Below are 16,948 nucleotides of genomic sequence, written 5' to 3'. Positions count from 1 at the left end.
TTCTTTCCTGTTTCTGCAAAACCTTCTGGTTGGAGCATATATATTTCTTCTTCAAGTTCTCCATGAAGAAATGCAATTTTTACATCTAACTGCTCTAGATGTAAGTCAAATGTAGCACACATCGCTAAGATTATTCTGACTGTTGTGAGTCGAACCACCGGAGAAAATATCTCGTTGAAGTCAATACCTTCTTTCTGAGCATATCCTTTCACCACCAATCTTACACGATACTGCTCCACTTAGTCATTACCATCACGCTTGATCTTGTAGACCCATTTGTTTCCAATGGCTTTTCTTCCGTGTGGTAGTATTACAAGTTCCCATGTCTTGTTCTTATGTAGAGCTTTAATTTTTTCCTGCATTGCTGTCATCCACAAAGTAACATTTGAGTTGTTTAAAGCTTCATGAAAAGTTGAAGGCTCTCCATCCTCTGTTAGTAGACAGTATGCAACGTTAATCTCTGTGACATACTCTGAATGCCACGTTGGCGGTCGTCTCTCACGAGTTGACCAACGAACTTCTAGAGCCTCAAATTCGACTGGTTCTTGTTCCTCGTGCTCTGGTGCTGCTTCAGAAGAATCTGAATCTTCTGGATTATGTTTCACATATACTGGCACAGTCTCTGATTTTTCTTTTGCAGTACCATAATCCTCATCTCTCATTTGCAGTTGATTTTCTATAAAGATAACATCTCTGCTGATGATGATCTTGTGGGCAGTGGGGTCTTACAGACGATACCCCTTTACTCCATCAGCATACCCTAAGAAGATACATTTTCTAGATTTTGGATCCAGCTTTGTTCTTTTTTGGGCATTGTACATCACGGACACAGGACATCCAAATGCATGTAGGTAGGAATAATCAGCTGGCTTTCCAGTCCACATCTTCATCGCTATTTTCAGGCCAATAGTTGTAAATGATGACCGATCTACTATATAACAAGCAGTTTTGGCTGCTTCTGCCCAGAATGAATTGGATAGACCAGCAGTCCTCAACATAGCTCTTATTCTTTCTGTAAGAGTTCTGTTCATCCGCTCTGCCACTCCATTTTGTTGAGGAGTGTATGCTACCGTGAACTGCCTCTGAATACCTTCTTGCTTACAGAAGGCAAGAAACTCGCCGTCTGTATACTCTCCACCATTATCCGTCCTCAAGCACTTGATTTTTTTTACCAAATTCAAGTTCCACCCGCGTTTTGTATTCTTTAAACACTGAAAATACATCTGACTTTTTATTAATTAGATACACCCAACATCTTCTGGAATAATCATCAATGAAAGTCACCATATACTTTGTACATCCCATGGATATATCCGGTGATTCCCAAACATCATAATGAATCCAGTCTAAAATGCATTTACTTCTAACAATAGATCTACTAAATTTTAATCTATGCTGCTTACTTGTAACACAATGCTCGCAAAATGGTAAACTTACCGATTTGAGCCCCGGAAGTGAGAGAATCTTCAAACCTTGTTCTGACATGTGGCCAAGTTTAAGATGCCACATCATCGTTGACTTTTCTCCATTAGACGCGACACACGCATCAGCCTTCTATAGTGTTTCTCCTTTAAGCATGAATAGATTAGCACCGATCTTTTCTGTCTTTATCAATACAAGCGCGCCTTTAACGATCTTCATAATTCCATTTTCTACATGAGTTTTGTACCCATGACTATCCATTTGTCCCAAAGACAATAGATTTTTCTTCAGGCCATTGATAAGTCGTACCTCCTCAATTGTGCGAATTGTACCATCAAACATTTTTATTTTGATAGTACCAATACCAGCGATCTCCAAGGCATGATCATCTCCCATATATACAGATCTTCCTGAGATAGGTTCATATGTGTGGAACCATTCTCTCCGAGAGGTCATGTGTTAGGTAGCTCCTGAGTCTATAAGCCAGACACCAAACAGTTATTTTCTACCTTCTGAAATAGTTGTTGCCTCGCTGTAGAGAATTTCGCCATCATCCGAGGTACTTGCTACACACACATGAGCATTTGATGACTCAGGTTCTTTGCCATCTTTTCTCTTCTAGTTACTCCAACACTCTTTCTTGACGTGCCCTTTCTTACCACAGTTGTAGCATTTAACATTCTTCTTACTTCTGGATTTTGATCTACCATGATTTTGACTCCCACTAGAGCCACGTTCCGTTGATCTCCCTCTCGTCACCGATAGTGCTCCGCTTGCTGCGAACTTGCTTGTCTGTTTTCCTTATTTTTCTGCCTGCTCTCCTCATTTAATACGGAAGCTGCAACATCGTCGAAAACTAGACTCTCCACTGGATTGTTGTTTGTCAGGTTGATGATGAGTTGATTATACGAATCTGGTAGACTTTGAAGTAGAAGCTCTGAACGTTCATTTTTCTCTATATTATGACCCAACGTTGTGAGTTATGAAAATAGAGTCCTCAAGGTGTTGATGTGGTCGGTCACCATTGTAGATTCAGCCATTCGAAGAGTATAAAGTTTCCTCTTCAAGAAGATTTTGTTGTGTAATGACTTGGCCTCGTACAATTTTGTGAGAGTATCCCATATTTCTTTCGCTGTATTTTTCTCTGCCACACTGGATAATACTCCATCTGCAAGTGTTAAGTGTATATCAGAAATGGCATTGCCATCTATCTCGTTCCACCTGTCATCAGTTATCTCTATGGGCCTTTCTCCAATTGCTGCCAGGCAATTATTTTTCCTCAATACAGCTCCATTAAACTTATCAATTTCATACGTTGCCGCCATTTTGTTGATAAATACTGCACACAAGCTAGTGTACCACCTTGAATAATTATGAGTATGTGTAAGAATGCACACCAGAAAAGTTCCCAGGAAAGACTGGAGGGTTCGCAATTATCCCACTTAAAACCCAGACACCTTAAGCTCTTATCGCATTTGTGACAGAACTTTCCTAGACATGTACAAAACCACACAGTTGCTTTGCTCACACCACTATTCCCTGCTTTGCACCGCAAAATTCTTGGATCACTCCCACCGTTTCACGTGAATAGTATCGTATACGTGAACAGTGCCGTATATGTGAATAGTACCCCTTATGTGAACAGTAGCCGACTCCAAAAAATACAACCAATAGCTCTTATACCACTGTTAGGAAATTGATGGGTGAAGCAGGACCGCAACTAAAATAAAATTGGAAGAAAAATAAAGAATAAGCACAATAGAGGACACTAGAAATTACGTAGTTCGGCTTTTAGCCTACGTCCACGTGTGAAAACAGAAGGAAATATTTTACTAGTGAAAAGAAGTTATAAGTATTGTAGTATTTTAGCTCACTTCCTAAAACTCCAATACACCAAAACTCGCAAATCACTATTACAAGAGCTTATAATTTTCAAGCTCTCTAAACTCTCTCTCAAAAATACCTCTCAAAAAATTGGATGCTAAAATCGAAATGGAGCTCTCCCCTTTTATAGCCAAAATTGGCTATTAAAATAATTTTTTTTTCATTTTTTTTTCATTTGGTATACCAACCACCATCTCTATTTTTTCTTTCTTCTTTGTCAAACTTTTTTCCTTTTTTTCTTCATTTGGGCGGCACCTCCTTAGACTTCAATTTGGGTGGCCAAATTGATAATGGTTTGGCACCGCCCATGACTTTGACGCTTGTTGCATTGTATGAGTAAAATGACAAGCCTTCTTCTGCTCTTGAGTAAGTTCATGTAATTTTTTTCTTCTTTCAAATGGGATCATTTAATTAGCTGAAAAATTGGGTTTTTCTATTTTGTTTATTTATTTTGGTGGGCAGGTTTTTTCAACAGAAATTATGAGCTCCAATGTCTCTGAATATGAGAAGCTACAAGCTGAAATGTCATATTTGCAATTGAAATAAAATGAGCTTTTGGCTGCACGTCAAGAAAATTATGAAAAGGTGATTTTTAATTTTTAGATATGTTGATATGAAGAGAACTTCATCTATTAAATCAAATGTGTGGTATTTTTCGGTTCACTGCTATTGGGGGAATGAAACTAAATACCCATTTGCTGCATTGTATATATGCCATTTGATTAAAGATCAAAAGAAAGTTAAATAAAACATGAGCATCAGATAATTTGTTTTTCATTTCAGATTTTCCTCTATACTGATTTGCATAATATAGACATATGAGACCGAGATCTGAGTCTAATTTTTTGGGAATAGGTTGAGCTTTCTAATAGATTGCTTAAATGTAGTTTGAGCTCATTTCATCGCTGCTGCTTATCAGGCTTTAGCTCTGTAAAACACATCATCTTTCTTGTAAAAGAAGTGTTATTGTCCTAGTGTGGGCTGTTTATTCATTTTTCCTATTTGATTGTGATTTTGAAGATCGTTTCCTCCTTGATCACCTTATGATTCTTAGTTATTATCAGTAACATTCCTAGTTTTGGTTGTTGGCTTCCTGCCTAACAAAAAAACATTGATCTATGTCTCCTACATATTTGTTGATCATGTGACAAATATGTAGGAAAAAATGGTTTTATTCAAACACTTTATTATAATAAATTCATGCTAGATAATGTCCGAAGTCAATGCTCAGAGGTCTGCCTCAACTTGATGTGAGAATAAACATGGCGTGTGCAAGGCGCCAATACGGCAAGGCTCACCAACTTCCATATGAAGAGTCAAAGTTCAGAGTAAAAAAACTATTACAGTTGGTACATTCTGACGTGTTTTGGCATGTCAAGCAATCTTTTATAAGCGGCATGCGATACATGATCACATTTATCGATGACTTCTCCAGATATGTTTGGATCCTCTTTATAAAAAAAAAATCCGATACTTGTTCAAAGTTTAATGAATTCAAAAACATAGTCGAAGCAGAAGTAAGAAAGAAACTTTACTACTTATGAATAGACAGTGGATAAGAGTATACATCACATGAGTTCTCCTAGTATCTTTGAGACTATAAGATATGTCATTAGTTCACTTGTGCCAATATACCACAACAGAACAGAGTAGCAGAATGAAAAAAGCAGCATCTAAGAGAGATCTATCTATCAGAATATGATGCATGCAAAAAATGTACCAAGAAGTTTTTGGGCCAAAGTTATAAAGACGATAGCTCATGTGATCAACAGGCTTCCTTAACCAAAACTAGGGTTCACATCACCTTACAAGAAGCTGTAGAATGTAAAGCCTTTAGCTTTGTGTGCTATGTCTTAGTACCAAGCCACTTACGAAGCAAATTTGACAAGAAGGCGATCATCGTATCTTTGTCGAGTATGAATGTCGGAGGAAAGAATGGAGGTGTTGTGATCCTATTAGTGGACGGTGCTACACAACACAAAATATGGTGTTTGACGAAGCATCTTCATGATAGTCTTCAGAAAAAGAAGAGCTATTAGATTCAAAAGAAATTGAAGACCAAATAAAGGAACAAATTATTGAAATTCACCGGAGCCAAGAAGAATTTAAAGATTCTGATGATCTAAGGGATGATGATATCGAGCATGATAAGGCGCAAAGTCCTTGAAAGACAAGTGTTCACAAGAACTCTATTGTAGACGAAGAACCAAATAAAGTAGAACCAAGAACTTCTAAATTTCAACTTAAAAGATCCAAAAAGAATGAGAAAGGTAAATCTCATGTACATTAATGTAGTAGATGTAGAATAAGAAAAAAGTAAAAGAACCTGAGACATTTGAATAACTAGCAGAGAATTCTCATTGGATGAAAGCGATAAAGGAAAAAATCACCTTATTGAAGCATAATCAAACTTGGGATCTGGTTCCAAAACTAAAGGATATAAAATATCTTGCAAATGGGTGTACAAGATTAAAAATTGCCCAGATGGTTCAATTGAAAGACACAAAGCTCGGTTAGTAGCTCGAGGATTCTCACAACAATACGGGCTAAACTATGATAAAACATTTACTTTGATGGTAAAGCTCACAACATCAAGAGCTCTACATGTACTCGCAGCCAACAAAGAAAGGAAATTATGATAGATAGATGTAAAAAATGTCTTCCTACACAGAATTGGATTGAGAGATCTACATGAACTAACTAAGAGGGTTTGAGAATCAAGCTCATCCGAAATATGTATGCAAGCTAAGAAAGGCATTATACGGTTGCACCAAGGGCATAGTATGGTAAGATTGTTGAATTTCTAACTTAGAGTGGCAGTAGCACATGTAGACTCTAGCTTGTTCGTCAAATCTGATAAAGGAAAGTTAACAACTATATTGGGGTATGAGGATGATTTGATTATTTATGGTGACGATGGAGAAGAGATTCGGCGAGCAAAGGGAGAACTAATCAGTTCATTTCTAGATGAAAGAACTTGGTTAGCTGAAGCACTTTCCTAGTATAGAGGTTGATCAAATAGAAGAAGGGATATTCTTTTGCCAACAGAAATATGCCAAAAACTTGTTGAAGAAGTTTTGAATGTTAAAATGCAAGCCAATCTCAACTACAATGGAAGTCAATGCAAAATTTTGCACACATGAAAGCAAAGATTTACAAGATGAAGCGATATATCGAAAATTCATAAAAAGTTCTACTTAACGTTAACTCGATCAGACATTTCATATGCAATAGGTGTAATAAGCTGATATATGCAAAATCCAAAGAAGCTTCATTTGGAAATGGTTTGAAAAATACTAAAATATGTGAAACATACAATCAACTTTGGTATATTGTAAAAGAAAGTGAAAGTTACAAAAAGTGAAAGTTACAAGCTGACTTGCTATTATGATGCTGACTACGTCGGAGATCATGATACAAGAAGATCAAGTACTGAATATGTTTTTAGAATTGGGTCTGGAACAATTTCTTGGTGTAGTAAAAGACAACCAACTATATCATTATCACCACAAAAGTGGAGTATAGAGTAGCAGCGCTATGACCGTTCAAGAAAGCACTTGGCTAACGCAGTTGATGAAGAAGCTACACCAACTAGTAGATTACGCAGTATCATTATATTGTGATAACCAATCGGCTATTAGCTTAACGGAGAACTAAGCATGTGGGGGTGCACTAACACTTCATCAGGGAAAAGTTCTTGCAGGATAAAGTTGAAATGTTGTACATCAAGATGGATGATCAAGTTGCAGATTTGTTTACAAAAAGTCTTAGTATCGAAAAGTTTCAAGAGTTCCAGCAACAACTAAATATGAATCAAAGGATGAAAGTTGGCGTTGGGTCATGATCTAATACAATTATACTTAGCCAAGCCCAATTTTAAAGTTTAATCCATGGAAGTTTCAAGAATTGTGTAGAAAATGAGAGATGACTATAATTTAAAAAATATCTAATAGAAGTAAAAATAACTAAATCTAGAATGTTCGTGAATATTTGGTGATATTTGTAAAATGAGGTTATTAAATTTTTATAATTTGATATTTGTGTGGTTTATATTAGTTTTAAGTTACTACAAATATCCTTAAAGCTCTTTGTTATAGGCATCAAGTAAAGAGTGAAGAATTAGTATAGAGAAAGATGAGTGAGCCATGAGTGTTGTAGTGTTTTTCTTGTAAACTATCAATAAAGTGCTCCAATTTAGCAAATTCTTCTATTGCCTAAATAGTTTTAATATTGAGCAGTTTAGTCCCCTTCTGTTTTCAACATACAATGTAGTAATAACACACAAGTCATAGGTCTTATGAATATAAAAGGAAGCACCTGCTAATTAATTCCACTAATACATCTTTGATGGGTCATTGGTAAAATCCCTTAGTGATATTAATATATAAGGTAAGGCTATTAGAACCCATTAAAATACTCTTTAAACACATTCTCTCAATAAACCTCTCTTACATATGAAAGTTTTACTTTATAAACCCACCTCATTGCCAATATACCTTTACTAAATTAATTTCAAATGTTTTATCCCTAGAAATACAGAATCACTTGTTGGGAAAGTACGTTAAGACTATGAAAGTATATTTGAATCATACCCAACAATAAATTAAAATATCAATGGTTTAGCCATCTCGCATGGTTTGTTTTCTTTATGATTGATTATATGACTTTTATTTTTAATTTATTGTCTAATCCTTGTGGAACTCATTGCATGATTGCATCATAAATGTAAGAAAAGCCAAAAACAATTCAGATTTTATTTTCTCTTTGCTCCTTAATTGATTCTAAAAATAAATATGTATCTAGTTGAGAAACATATTTGAGTTGAAAGGGGATTGAATCCAAGAGGTAGAAGTTTGCTAACCAACAATGTCACACATTAAAAGAAAATATATCTATAAAAGTGTACTCGGAAGAGTATAGGTGAAAAGAAAATGAAACGAAATTAAAACATTGCTCTTTTCTACTCATTTTGTAGGAAAATCAATTAAGTTAATTGGATTCATAGATGGTGGAGAGGATAGGCTAATTTCATTTAGATATAATAGTAATTTAACTCATGGACATTTAGTTATTAAATTTTTTATGAAAAAGTGGGTGCATAAAGTACTATGGTGGGTTTAAATAGCCCAACCCTAATTTATATTCATTAAAGTAAAAAAAATAAAATCAAATTCGTACTTAGAATTGAATAGAATTTGCATATAATAAATGGGTTGTAAGGGATATCATACATGTTGGTCAAATTTATTCTTAATCTAAAAATTCTTATCAAGACACAAGCAAGCAAAAACTCTTAAGCAAGATAGTTTTGGTGGTACATCAAAAAGCATTTCATGTGTGGATTTTCCATATGGTCCATCACTTGGCAATAGGGATAGTAGGAAAACCCAACCCAAGCCGAGCCTACGTGTCCTAGGTTGATCTTGGCATATATGAGAAATGGGTTACAAAGGTCCTAATATATATAAAATACAAAAAATCTCACTTAAAGGTTTATTTATACAATTTATGATATTCATTTAAATGTACATATTTAGTTGTGTTGTTTATTAGAGTTACACCATATTCATTTAAAGGTTTATTTAAATAAAAGTATTATTCAAGTACAATTGTTTCAAACTATAAGAGTAGTTATAATAATTATTAATTAAGCTATCTTTTACTTTAACACAAATATTGCATTAGAGTAATTAAATCTAATGGCATACATTTATTACATTATTAATGCTGTTAAAAGTTTACAGCATTATAGCGACCCATATATATTTGAAAGCAGCAGTGCACCGTCAACATAAGATGATGCCCGGTGCACATACCTTTGCATAATCGTAGTATATAGGCTTAACCTTCACCAAGACATTCCAGTCCAGAGTTCAATAAGGATCCAGTCCATAGAATCCTGAGCAGTTGCTTCATCTAATTAGAGATACGCTCAAGCTCGCTCACAACTTCAGACATAGTTGGCCTGAGAGTAGGGGACTGATCCACGCATCTCATTGCCAACTCCAAGATTATTTTGGCTTGCTTCATCACTACATGCTCATTTGGCATTTGCTTGTCGACCAATTCAGAAAGCCTTCCCTTTGAATGCAACACAATGGCCTGCACAGTGTACATTATTTGTTTATTAATTAATCCATATATCCCATGCCATGCGACATCATTAGCAAATTAAATTAAGACCTTATTTTATGTCTATAGAGGAGATATTTTCAATCTGGGAATCCTGGAATTTTTGGAGTGCAGGATTCTGTTTACAATGTCGTAAACCATGAAAAAGGTATTGTGTAGAACTTTATAAAATTTGAGATTCCCGAACTGAAAGCTGACACTAGTTGTTGTCTTCTTACCGTATCCAAAAGAAATTCAGTCTCTTGGTTTGCTTCATACTTGGCATTTGTCTGCCCACTAATTATTTCAAGCAGAACAATTCCAAAACTGAAAACATCAACTTTTTCTGTTATTGCTTTCCGCATTGCGTACTCTGGTGCCATGTAAACTCTGCATGCAACCATAATTAATTAATTAATGATATTGCTTGTGCAAGATGGCATGCATTTTGTGCTTGCTCAATTTAATTTGCTACTTACACTGTCCCTTTTTCTTGGATAAACTTGTATGGATTTTCTTCGTCATAAAGCTTTGCCAATCCCAAGTCAGACACCTTAGCGTTCAGATTCCCATCAAGCAGAATATTGCTAGGTTTAATATTTCTGTGAACGATTTTACGACTCGGATTATCTTCGTGTAGATACTTTAGACCCTTTGCTATTCCATGGCAGATACGGACTCTGGTTGGCCAATCAAGTCGCGTGGAAGAATTGGCATCTGCAAATATTTAACTATTAACTTTAATTTTAAAAAAGAAAGTAATTTTAACCTATTACATAAGCTAATACTTAATTTTCCAATCGGGAATTGAGTGAAAACAATTTTTTAAAAACAATTAGTGAAAAAGTTAGCTTAAAAAAATGTAAATTCATCCCCGACTTTAATAAAGTTCAGGATTCCCGATTAGAAGATGACACTAAACTGAATAATTAATAGAAATAAAATGATGATGAAAATATATATAAATTGGTTTACCAAACAAGGCTCGTTCAAGCGATCCTTTTTCCATGTATTCGTAGATGAGTAAGTTGAGGTCTTTTTTAGAGTAGCCATCCAAAAATTCGACAATATTTTCATGTTTCAGTGTTGTAAGGGCATAAACTTCAGTTCCTATTTGATCAATCACGTGCTTTGATTGAGAAGAAAGCATCTTCACAGCTACAGTCTGATCTGGCAATTCAGCCTGTAATGCATGCTTGCACCATGCAAGCAGATTAATATACCATATTTCTAACAAGGAAAATCAATTCATATACATAAATGCATACATACATATAGAGTATTAATCTGATTCAGGATCCTCAACTTTGTTAAAGCCTGAAAAAGCCATTAAGCCATACAATTTCATAGTATTATGTTCCAATCAATGATATTGAATTTGTTAAAGTTCGAGAAAACTATTGAGCGATATGATTTAATAGTGACATTATACTATTAAACCATATATTCTAATAGCTTTCCTGGACTCCAATAAAAGTAGGATCTTAGTGAGTATATATATGTATATATATATAGAGAGAGAAAATTTTCAAATAAGGAATCCCTTACTTTGTTAAAGTAATGGATAAATTACTAAGACCTTTTAGATGATCTCTTGTTTTAAAAAGCTAAGGATCCCTTATTATATATAAGTAGCAATCTAGTTTAGGATCTCAAACTTTCTTAAAGTTTGAGACAAATTGACAATATTGTGAAAATATATTTATAACATTGTAAAAACATGTTCACACCATTGTTAATTTATCCTGAATTTTAATCCCAGATTAAAAAATCTTTCATAACGATGCGCACGCAAGCACACACGGACACACAAAACACACACACACGTACACATGCACATAAAGAGAGATACGGCAATTAATGTTTAACCTTGTATACTGTCCCAAAACGCCCCGTGCCAATTACATTCCTGGGGCTGAAATTTCGAGTAGCGACTTTCACTTGTTTAACGGTGTAAGACTTCCCTCGTAGGTTGACCGTTGTCACTGTGTATTTCATGAAGAAATGAGAAAGGAAACGGATCAATTATACATATATTTTTTCTTGATATCTTTTGTAAGCCTTATACTATAGCAATATAGCATAAAGTACTATAGCATAGATAGCATAAAGTGGGCTTCTAATGTGGGATTATGCACTCAATTAAAATACGAGACAAATTTTCAAAACGCTGCAAACAGACTTCAAAAATCCGTCCTGCACTCTACTAAACTTACAATATTGTAAAAATTCATCTCGCATTTATTACAGTACCAAATCCCTCACCTGATAATTTCTATATGGCACATATATATATATAGTGCTTATGATAACCAGGCTTAAAATCTAGTATTAAAGTTCGAGATAGATTTATTATATTGTAAATCAGTTTAGAACATTGTAAAAATCGATTTACGAAATCATAAATCCATCCTGGGATTTAACTTCGAATTGAAAATTTTTCCAATATATATAAATAATCTCCCGTACGTACCACGCAATTCTCTGTCTCCTATCCATCCTAATCTCCACACGAGAGCCATGAAAAGAATCAAAGCTAGCACAGCCCCAAGTACAATTCCTACTATCACTTTTTTTGATAGTCCTCCTGGTCGGTTGACTTCGAAATCTGAAAATTAAACAGCGATTGATAGCATGCAACAAAAGGCATATTGGGAGATGATAATTAACAAAATTGAACAGAGCAATGATTGCAACTTTGAACCGTACTTGGAGTTACAGAAATAGCTGATATGAGAGGTCCATGAAAATAAGGTGGGTCGTATAAAGATCCTTTGCCAGCCCAGAATAACTCAATTTCCAGTAGATGCTCTCGTACAGAAGCCTCGAAACTTTGAATCGTTACATTATTTGAATGCCTGGCCATTTCTTTTATGTTGAAATCCTTTAGCCTTAGCTCCCTCTGCATGCATGCAAAATTAAAATTAATTAAAGGAGGCGAGGGAGGGATAAATTGCTAATTAAAATTATTAAAAAATTTTGTGGCTAGCGTACCTACCTGTATATATATATCAAATACACGTTTTCCTGAACTGCTGTAATCATCGTTGTTTGTAAAAACAATCTCAGAGAAGTAAAGACTGACAGTGTAATTGCCGTCTCGCAAGCAAAAACCATAGTATTTGAGAGAATTGGGGCAAAGGCGAGCTTCGTCATATAAAGGTGCATCAGTCACTGCAGCTCCACATGTTACTTTCTGTATAAATTCACGTGAATCAGCCGTTGAATCCGAAAAGAAATATCCGTTACAGCTATATGCCCAGTTGTACGCCGGTTTGTTAACATAAAAATTTGATGTCGAGTTATCTGCCTCATACCGAATTCCTTCGATGTTATGTTCATCGCCACCAGTATTTATATGCAAATTATAATTGTCTGCAACATATATACACATTGATTAATTTAAACATGTATGTGAAACCAAGATGTAGCTCCGGTAGATTAATTTTAAAATGTATATGAAACCAAGGTCCAGCTCTGGTGGCAAAGGACAGCCTTCCTGGAGCTCAAGTCTTGAGTTCAAGTTTCAGTGTATGCATGAGTTAATAATAAAATATATATATATATATATATATAATTTAAACAACAGTTTTTCCGGAACTTAACAAATCCTTAATAGGAACATTTCTGTACAGATGGATATGTATACATACACTGAGATTTCTTCTGGCCATCGGGGCAATACTTCCTCACAATCTCTGCCGGAAATGTCCTTCATAAATAATTACAATAATAAGATCAATTAATTTTGTAAGGGCGTTAATTCACGTAATAATTGCTTGCTGATCGATCGATAAATCACCTATAATATAATTATTAGATAAATGAATATGAACATACCGATTCTTAGGTTCACTGGTTACAGCAGCAATATTGTTAATAGTATGCGTGCAGATATCACATGTCCATTGAAAGTTAAAATCAAAATCAGAAAACGAGATAGACAGAAACTGTTGGAATTGAAATTTGAAGCGCGAAAATGAGTAAAAACGTAGGAGGATATTATATAATACGGTGTAGTATAATTTTCTTACAGATTTATCCGAGAATTGTTGTTGGGAAGATTCCTACAAGATAAAAATTTAAAATTATTATGAAATTCATTTATATATATACAACTATGCATGTGGAAAAGCATGCATGCAACTGCAAAGAAAAAAATTAATAAAGAAAGGAACCAATTAATTAATTAACGCTATTTTCTTACTTGTGTGCCTCTGGTTCTGGAAATATAAATTCATTGTACGCAAGATCCCTGCAAGATGAAAATTCAGACAAGTAGTGTTGTCATTAATTATTAATTTGTATTTGCATGCAAAATGGCACAGGAATTCCTAAACACAATGACAGGCTAGAGTTTGTGCACGACTTTGGACATTCGTGTTAAGTAATTAAGAGCATCAGCTCAGCCATGCCATCATCTCCCACCCCGGGGTGAATCACCTCAGCTAAATGGTACGAGCAGAACACTGATAAAGAGCCTTCTACAAGCATGGGCCAACTAGAGACGAGTACCGGCCACAAGAATATACTGACCAGAGACATATACCAAGCAAATACCCATCGCCCAAAGAGCGGGCACACGATCTCATGAAATCACGACAGTTGTGCTATGCCCTGAACCGTTGAGAGAGAAATGGTATCCCACGTTTATCCACAATGCAGTGGTTGGAGTCCCATGAGGGGCTGCCATTACCCGAGAAAGGGGGAGCATTAAGAGTGAATGGAAATGTGGGACAACGGCTATAAAAGAGGGAGAAACTAATGAAGAAGGGGACCAGAAAATTGAGAGAGAAGGGAAAACTCTGCCAAATTGAAACTAGACTATTTTCTACATAAACTCTGAGCAAATCGTAAGCCAATATAGAATCTAAATTGAACCGTTTTCCCGTAAACACCTTGTACTGACTTAGGCATCGGAGGGTTTACGGCAGTAAAACCATCGGCGTCTCTGATCAATTTTTTGAACGCAGGCTTAATAAGAGAAGCAAGGGTGATTCCAACCCGGTGACGTAAGCAATCGTTAAAACAAGGAGAAAGTGACATCTTTTCTACTGATCATATAAACGTTGGTGGAAAGATCTGGTCGGGTAAAAGGCGAGCAGATTTCAGCATCAATATTTTGGCACCGTCTGTGGGAAGTTGAATAAAAAGCTACCACCAAATTAGTAGTCGTCAGAGAATCAGCGAACGATTGATAATGGATGTGACAAGGAAGGACGCCTTAGGGGGTGACAATGAAACCGGAGAAACGATCACTCTCCGAGAGATCGCGAATGAAGCCAGAGAGCGGATGATGCAAGATCGAATGGAACAGATGGAGAAGCAAATGGAGACCCTCACAGCCATTTTGCACGAACTGAGAGATGAACGGAGAAGGGAGAACGAGACCACTGCGTTAAGAGACGAAACCGTAGCGGAACCCAGCCTACGGAGGCGTAGAATCGAGGAGATCCCTCCGCTGGTAGACCAACCCTATGGGGCGTACCCCCACAGAAATGCGGGACGGAACCTTGGAGAGCATTTGGATTAAGAGAGAGATCAATCTCACTCGGGGCAAATCCTAGAAATTGATGGCCGAAGAGCGAATGTTGATGAAGGTGAACTCAGACAGCGGCTGCATAATGCCGAGCAGGAGAGAGATCAAATAGCTGGCGTGACCCCGATCATGCTTTAGAGTTAGAAGGCGAGGTACGCAGGCTGGCGCAAGTGATTGATGAGATCCAGAGCAAGAGAAAGCCTCCGAGTTGGAGGATAATGCTAGATAAAGAATCTCCGCTATTAGCTGAGATCATGGGTATCGTTATCCCAAGAGATTTTCGCTTTCCCAACCTCAAGTACTCCGGGAGAAGCGATCCGCTCGTGCACATTGAGTGCTTCAACGATATGACGGGCGTACAGGGGCTAACACCAGCTCAGAGGTGCAGGGCGTTCCCCTTGACACTTGAGGGACGAGCCCGTGAATGGTATCGTAAGCTGCCACGAGGAAGTATAAAGGGATACGAGCAGATGTGCCAAGAGTTGGCCGAACAGTTCCAAGGAACGGTAGCCCTAGAAGATGATATGATGGAATTGATGGGGATGAAGCAAGAGGAGCACGAATCTCTTCGGGATTTTGTGAAATGATACCACCAGGCCGTGCTTGATCTGGGAGCTTTCAATCACCCGCAGGCATTGAGAGGACTAAAATAAGGTGTGAAGATAGGTCGATTGTGGTACAACTTGAGAAGTCCCATCGTTCAGAACTATTCATCGGGGTATGAGCAGGCGAAGAGAGACATAGAAATTGAAGAAGAAAAAATGGCAAAGATAAAGAGTGAGTAGCTAGAGAAGTTAAGGCGAAAGGAAAAAAGAACCCTGGGTGGGGGTGGGTCAGGAAGGCGAGCTGGGGAATCATCAGCAATGGGTAGAATATCAGCTCGGTCTCGCCCTTATCCCATGACTCAGAAGTCGCCCCAGTTCCAACACAACCGAACTCAACCACAACGCCCCCCATTCCCTGAGCGGCAAAGAGAATTTCGGCAGGCGACTGCTTATCCTTATCACAACGCTCCCAGGGTACTGCATACAGTTAATTCCAGGGCTGGTCGACCAAATCAGCTACCTACAATACCATCTCGAGACGATATCCACGATAATCGAGCAATCCAACTAATTAATCAGAGCTTGGCATACAAACAGTACACCCCATTGAAAGTTTCTATGGAGGAGTTGTACGAGGGAATCGAGGGACGAGGCCTGCTGTACCCTCCTGCCCCTATAACAAAACCCGCTCACAGATGTGATAAGAACAGATTCTCCAAATTCCACGACACTCATGGTCACACTATCAACCAATGTCGTGATTTGAAGACTCAATTGGAAGATTTGGTGAGAAACTGGTACTTGGACGAATATGTAGATAGAGTGTTCCCCGTGGATGAATCACAATATACACGGGATGATGGAGCTGAAAGGAGCCTAGGGCTGGAACAGCCAACCGTTCAGGTGATAGCAGGAGGTCCAACATTGGCTGGAGATTCAAACAGAGCATGGAAGAATTATGGGAGATATGCTCTGACTAGCCAGGGGGTACTTTTTAACTTGCCAACAGCCAAGAGGGCGAAAGTAAGGCAAGTCCCCATTATGTGGACAGATGATGATGAAGAGGGTGTTTTATACCCCCATAAGGATGCATTGGTGATTAAAGCAATGGTGGCGAGTAAGGAGTTCTGGCGAATACTGGTGGATACAGGCAGCTCAGTTGACATACTGTTCAAATCAGCCCTAGATGACAATTGCGGATTTAAAATTGGAGCGGACGAACACATCTTTAAAGGGTTTTGGAGGAGGTCGGCTGACCCCTATGGGAATCGTCGAGCTACCGATTACCATAGGAGTAAAACCCTCTGAAAAGACAACGATGCTAGACTTTGTAGTAGTAAAAGAGAAAAGCCCCTACAAGATGATACTGGGGCGACCTTTCATGAGGACAAGCCAATGCGTTATATCCACGCATTATCTAGCATTAAAATACAGAGTAAATGGAGTT

General features: G+C 37.2%; 2 protein-coding genes across 8 annotated transcripts in view; one reads left to right on the top strand and one right to left on the bottom strand.

Moving 5' to 3' along the window:
- LOC127899162 (disease resistance RPP13-like protein 4) overlaps nucleotides 1–16,948 on the top strand; it is a 69,662-nt gene that overhangs the window by 17,257 nt on the left and 35,457 nt on the right. The window lies entirely within an intron of this gene.
- Nucleotides 1–16,948, bottom strand: part of LOC102622250 (probable LRR receptor-like serine/threonine-protein kinase At1g53430) — an 85,022-nt gene that overhangs the window by 41,773 nt on the left and 26,301 nt on the right. For 2 of the 7 annotated variants that reach the window (XM_052432306.1, XM_052432305.1), the window contains exons 15-24: nucleotides 13,625–13,672; nucleotides 13,452–13,484; nucleotides 13,258–13,272; nucleotides 13,071–13,129; nucleotides 12,416–12,792; nucleotides 12,127–12,319; nucleotides 11,891–12,025; nucleotides 11,287–11,402; nucleotides 10,690–10,734; nucleotides 10,393–10,600 (exon numbers count right to left, since the gene is read on the bottom strand). In XM_052432306.1, coding sequence (XP_052288266.1) covers nucleotides 10,393–10,600; nucleotides 10,690–10,734; nucleotides 11,287–11,402; nucleotides 11,891–12,025; nucleotides 12,127–12,319; nucleotides 12,416–12,792; nucleotides 13,071–13,129; nucleotides 13,258–13,272; nucleotides 13,452–13,484; nucleotides 13,625–13,672 — 1,229 coding nt within the window. Of the gene's footprint in view, nucleotides 1–8,908; nucleotides 9,409–9,656; nucleotides 9,808–9,896; nucleotides 10,135–10,392; nucleotides 10,601–10,689; nucleotides 10,735–11,286; nucleotides 11,403–11,890; nucleotides 12,026–12,126; nucleotides 12,320–12,415; nucleotides 12,793–13,070; nucleotides 13,130–13,257; nucleotides 13,273–13,451; nucleotides 13,485–13,624; nucleotides 13,673–16,948 lie in introns of those variants that run through there. The other 5 variants (XM_052432303.1, XM_052432304.1, XM_052432307.1 and 2 more) reach the window with 5 other exon arrangements.

This window comes from Citrus sinensis, chromosome 8 (genome assembly GCF_022201045.2).
Source record: "Citrus sinensis cultivar Valencia sweet orange chromosome 8, DVS_A1.0, whole genome shotgun sequence".
In the NCBI taxonomy this organism is placed as follows: Eukaryota; Viridiplantae; Streptophyta; class Magnoliopsida; order Sapindales; family Rutaceae; genus Citrus; species Citrus sinensis.
This window is presented reverse-complemented; position numbering and strand designations above follow the sequence as displayed.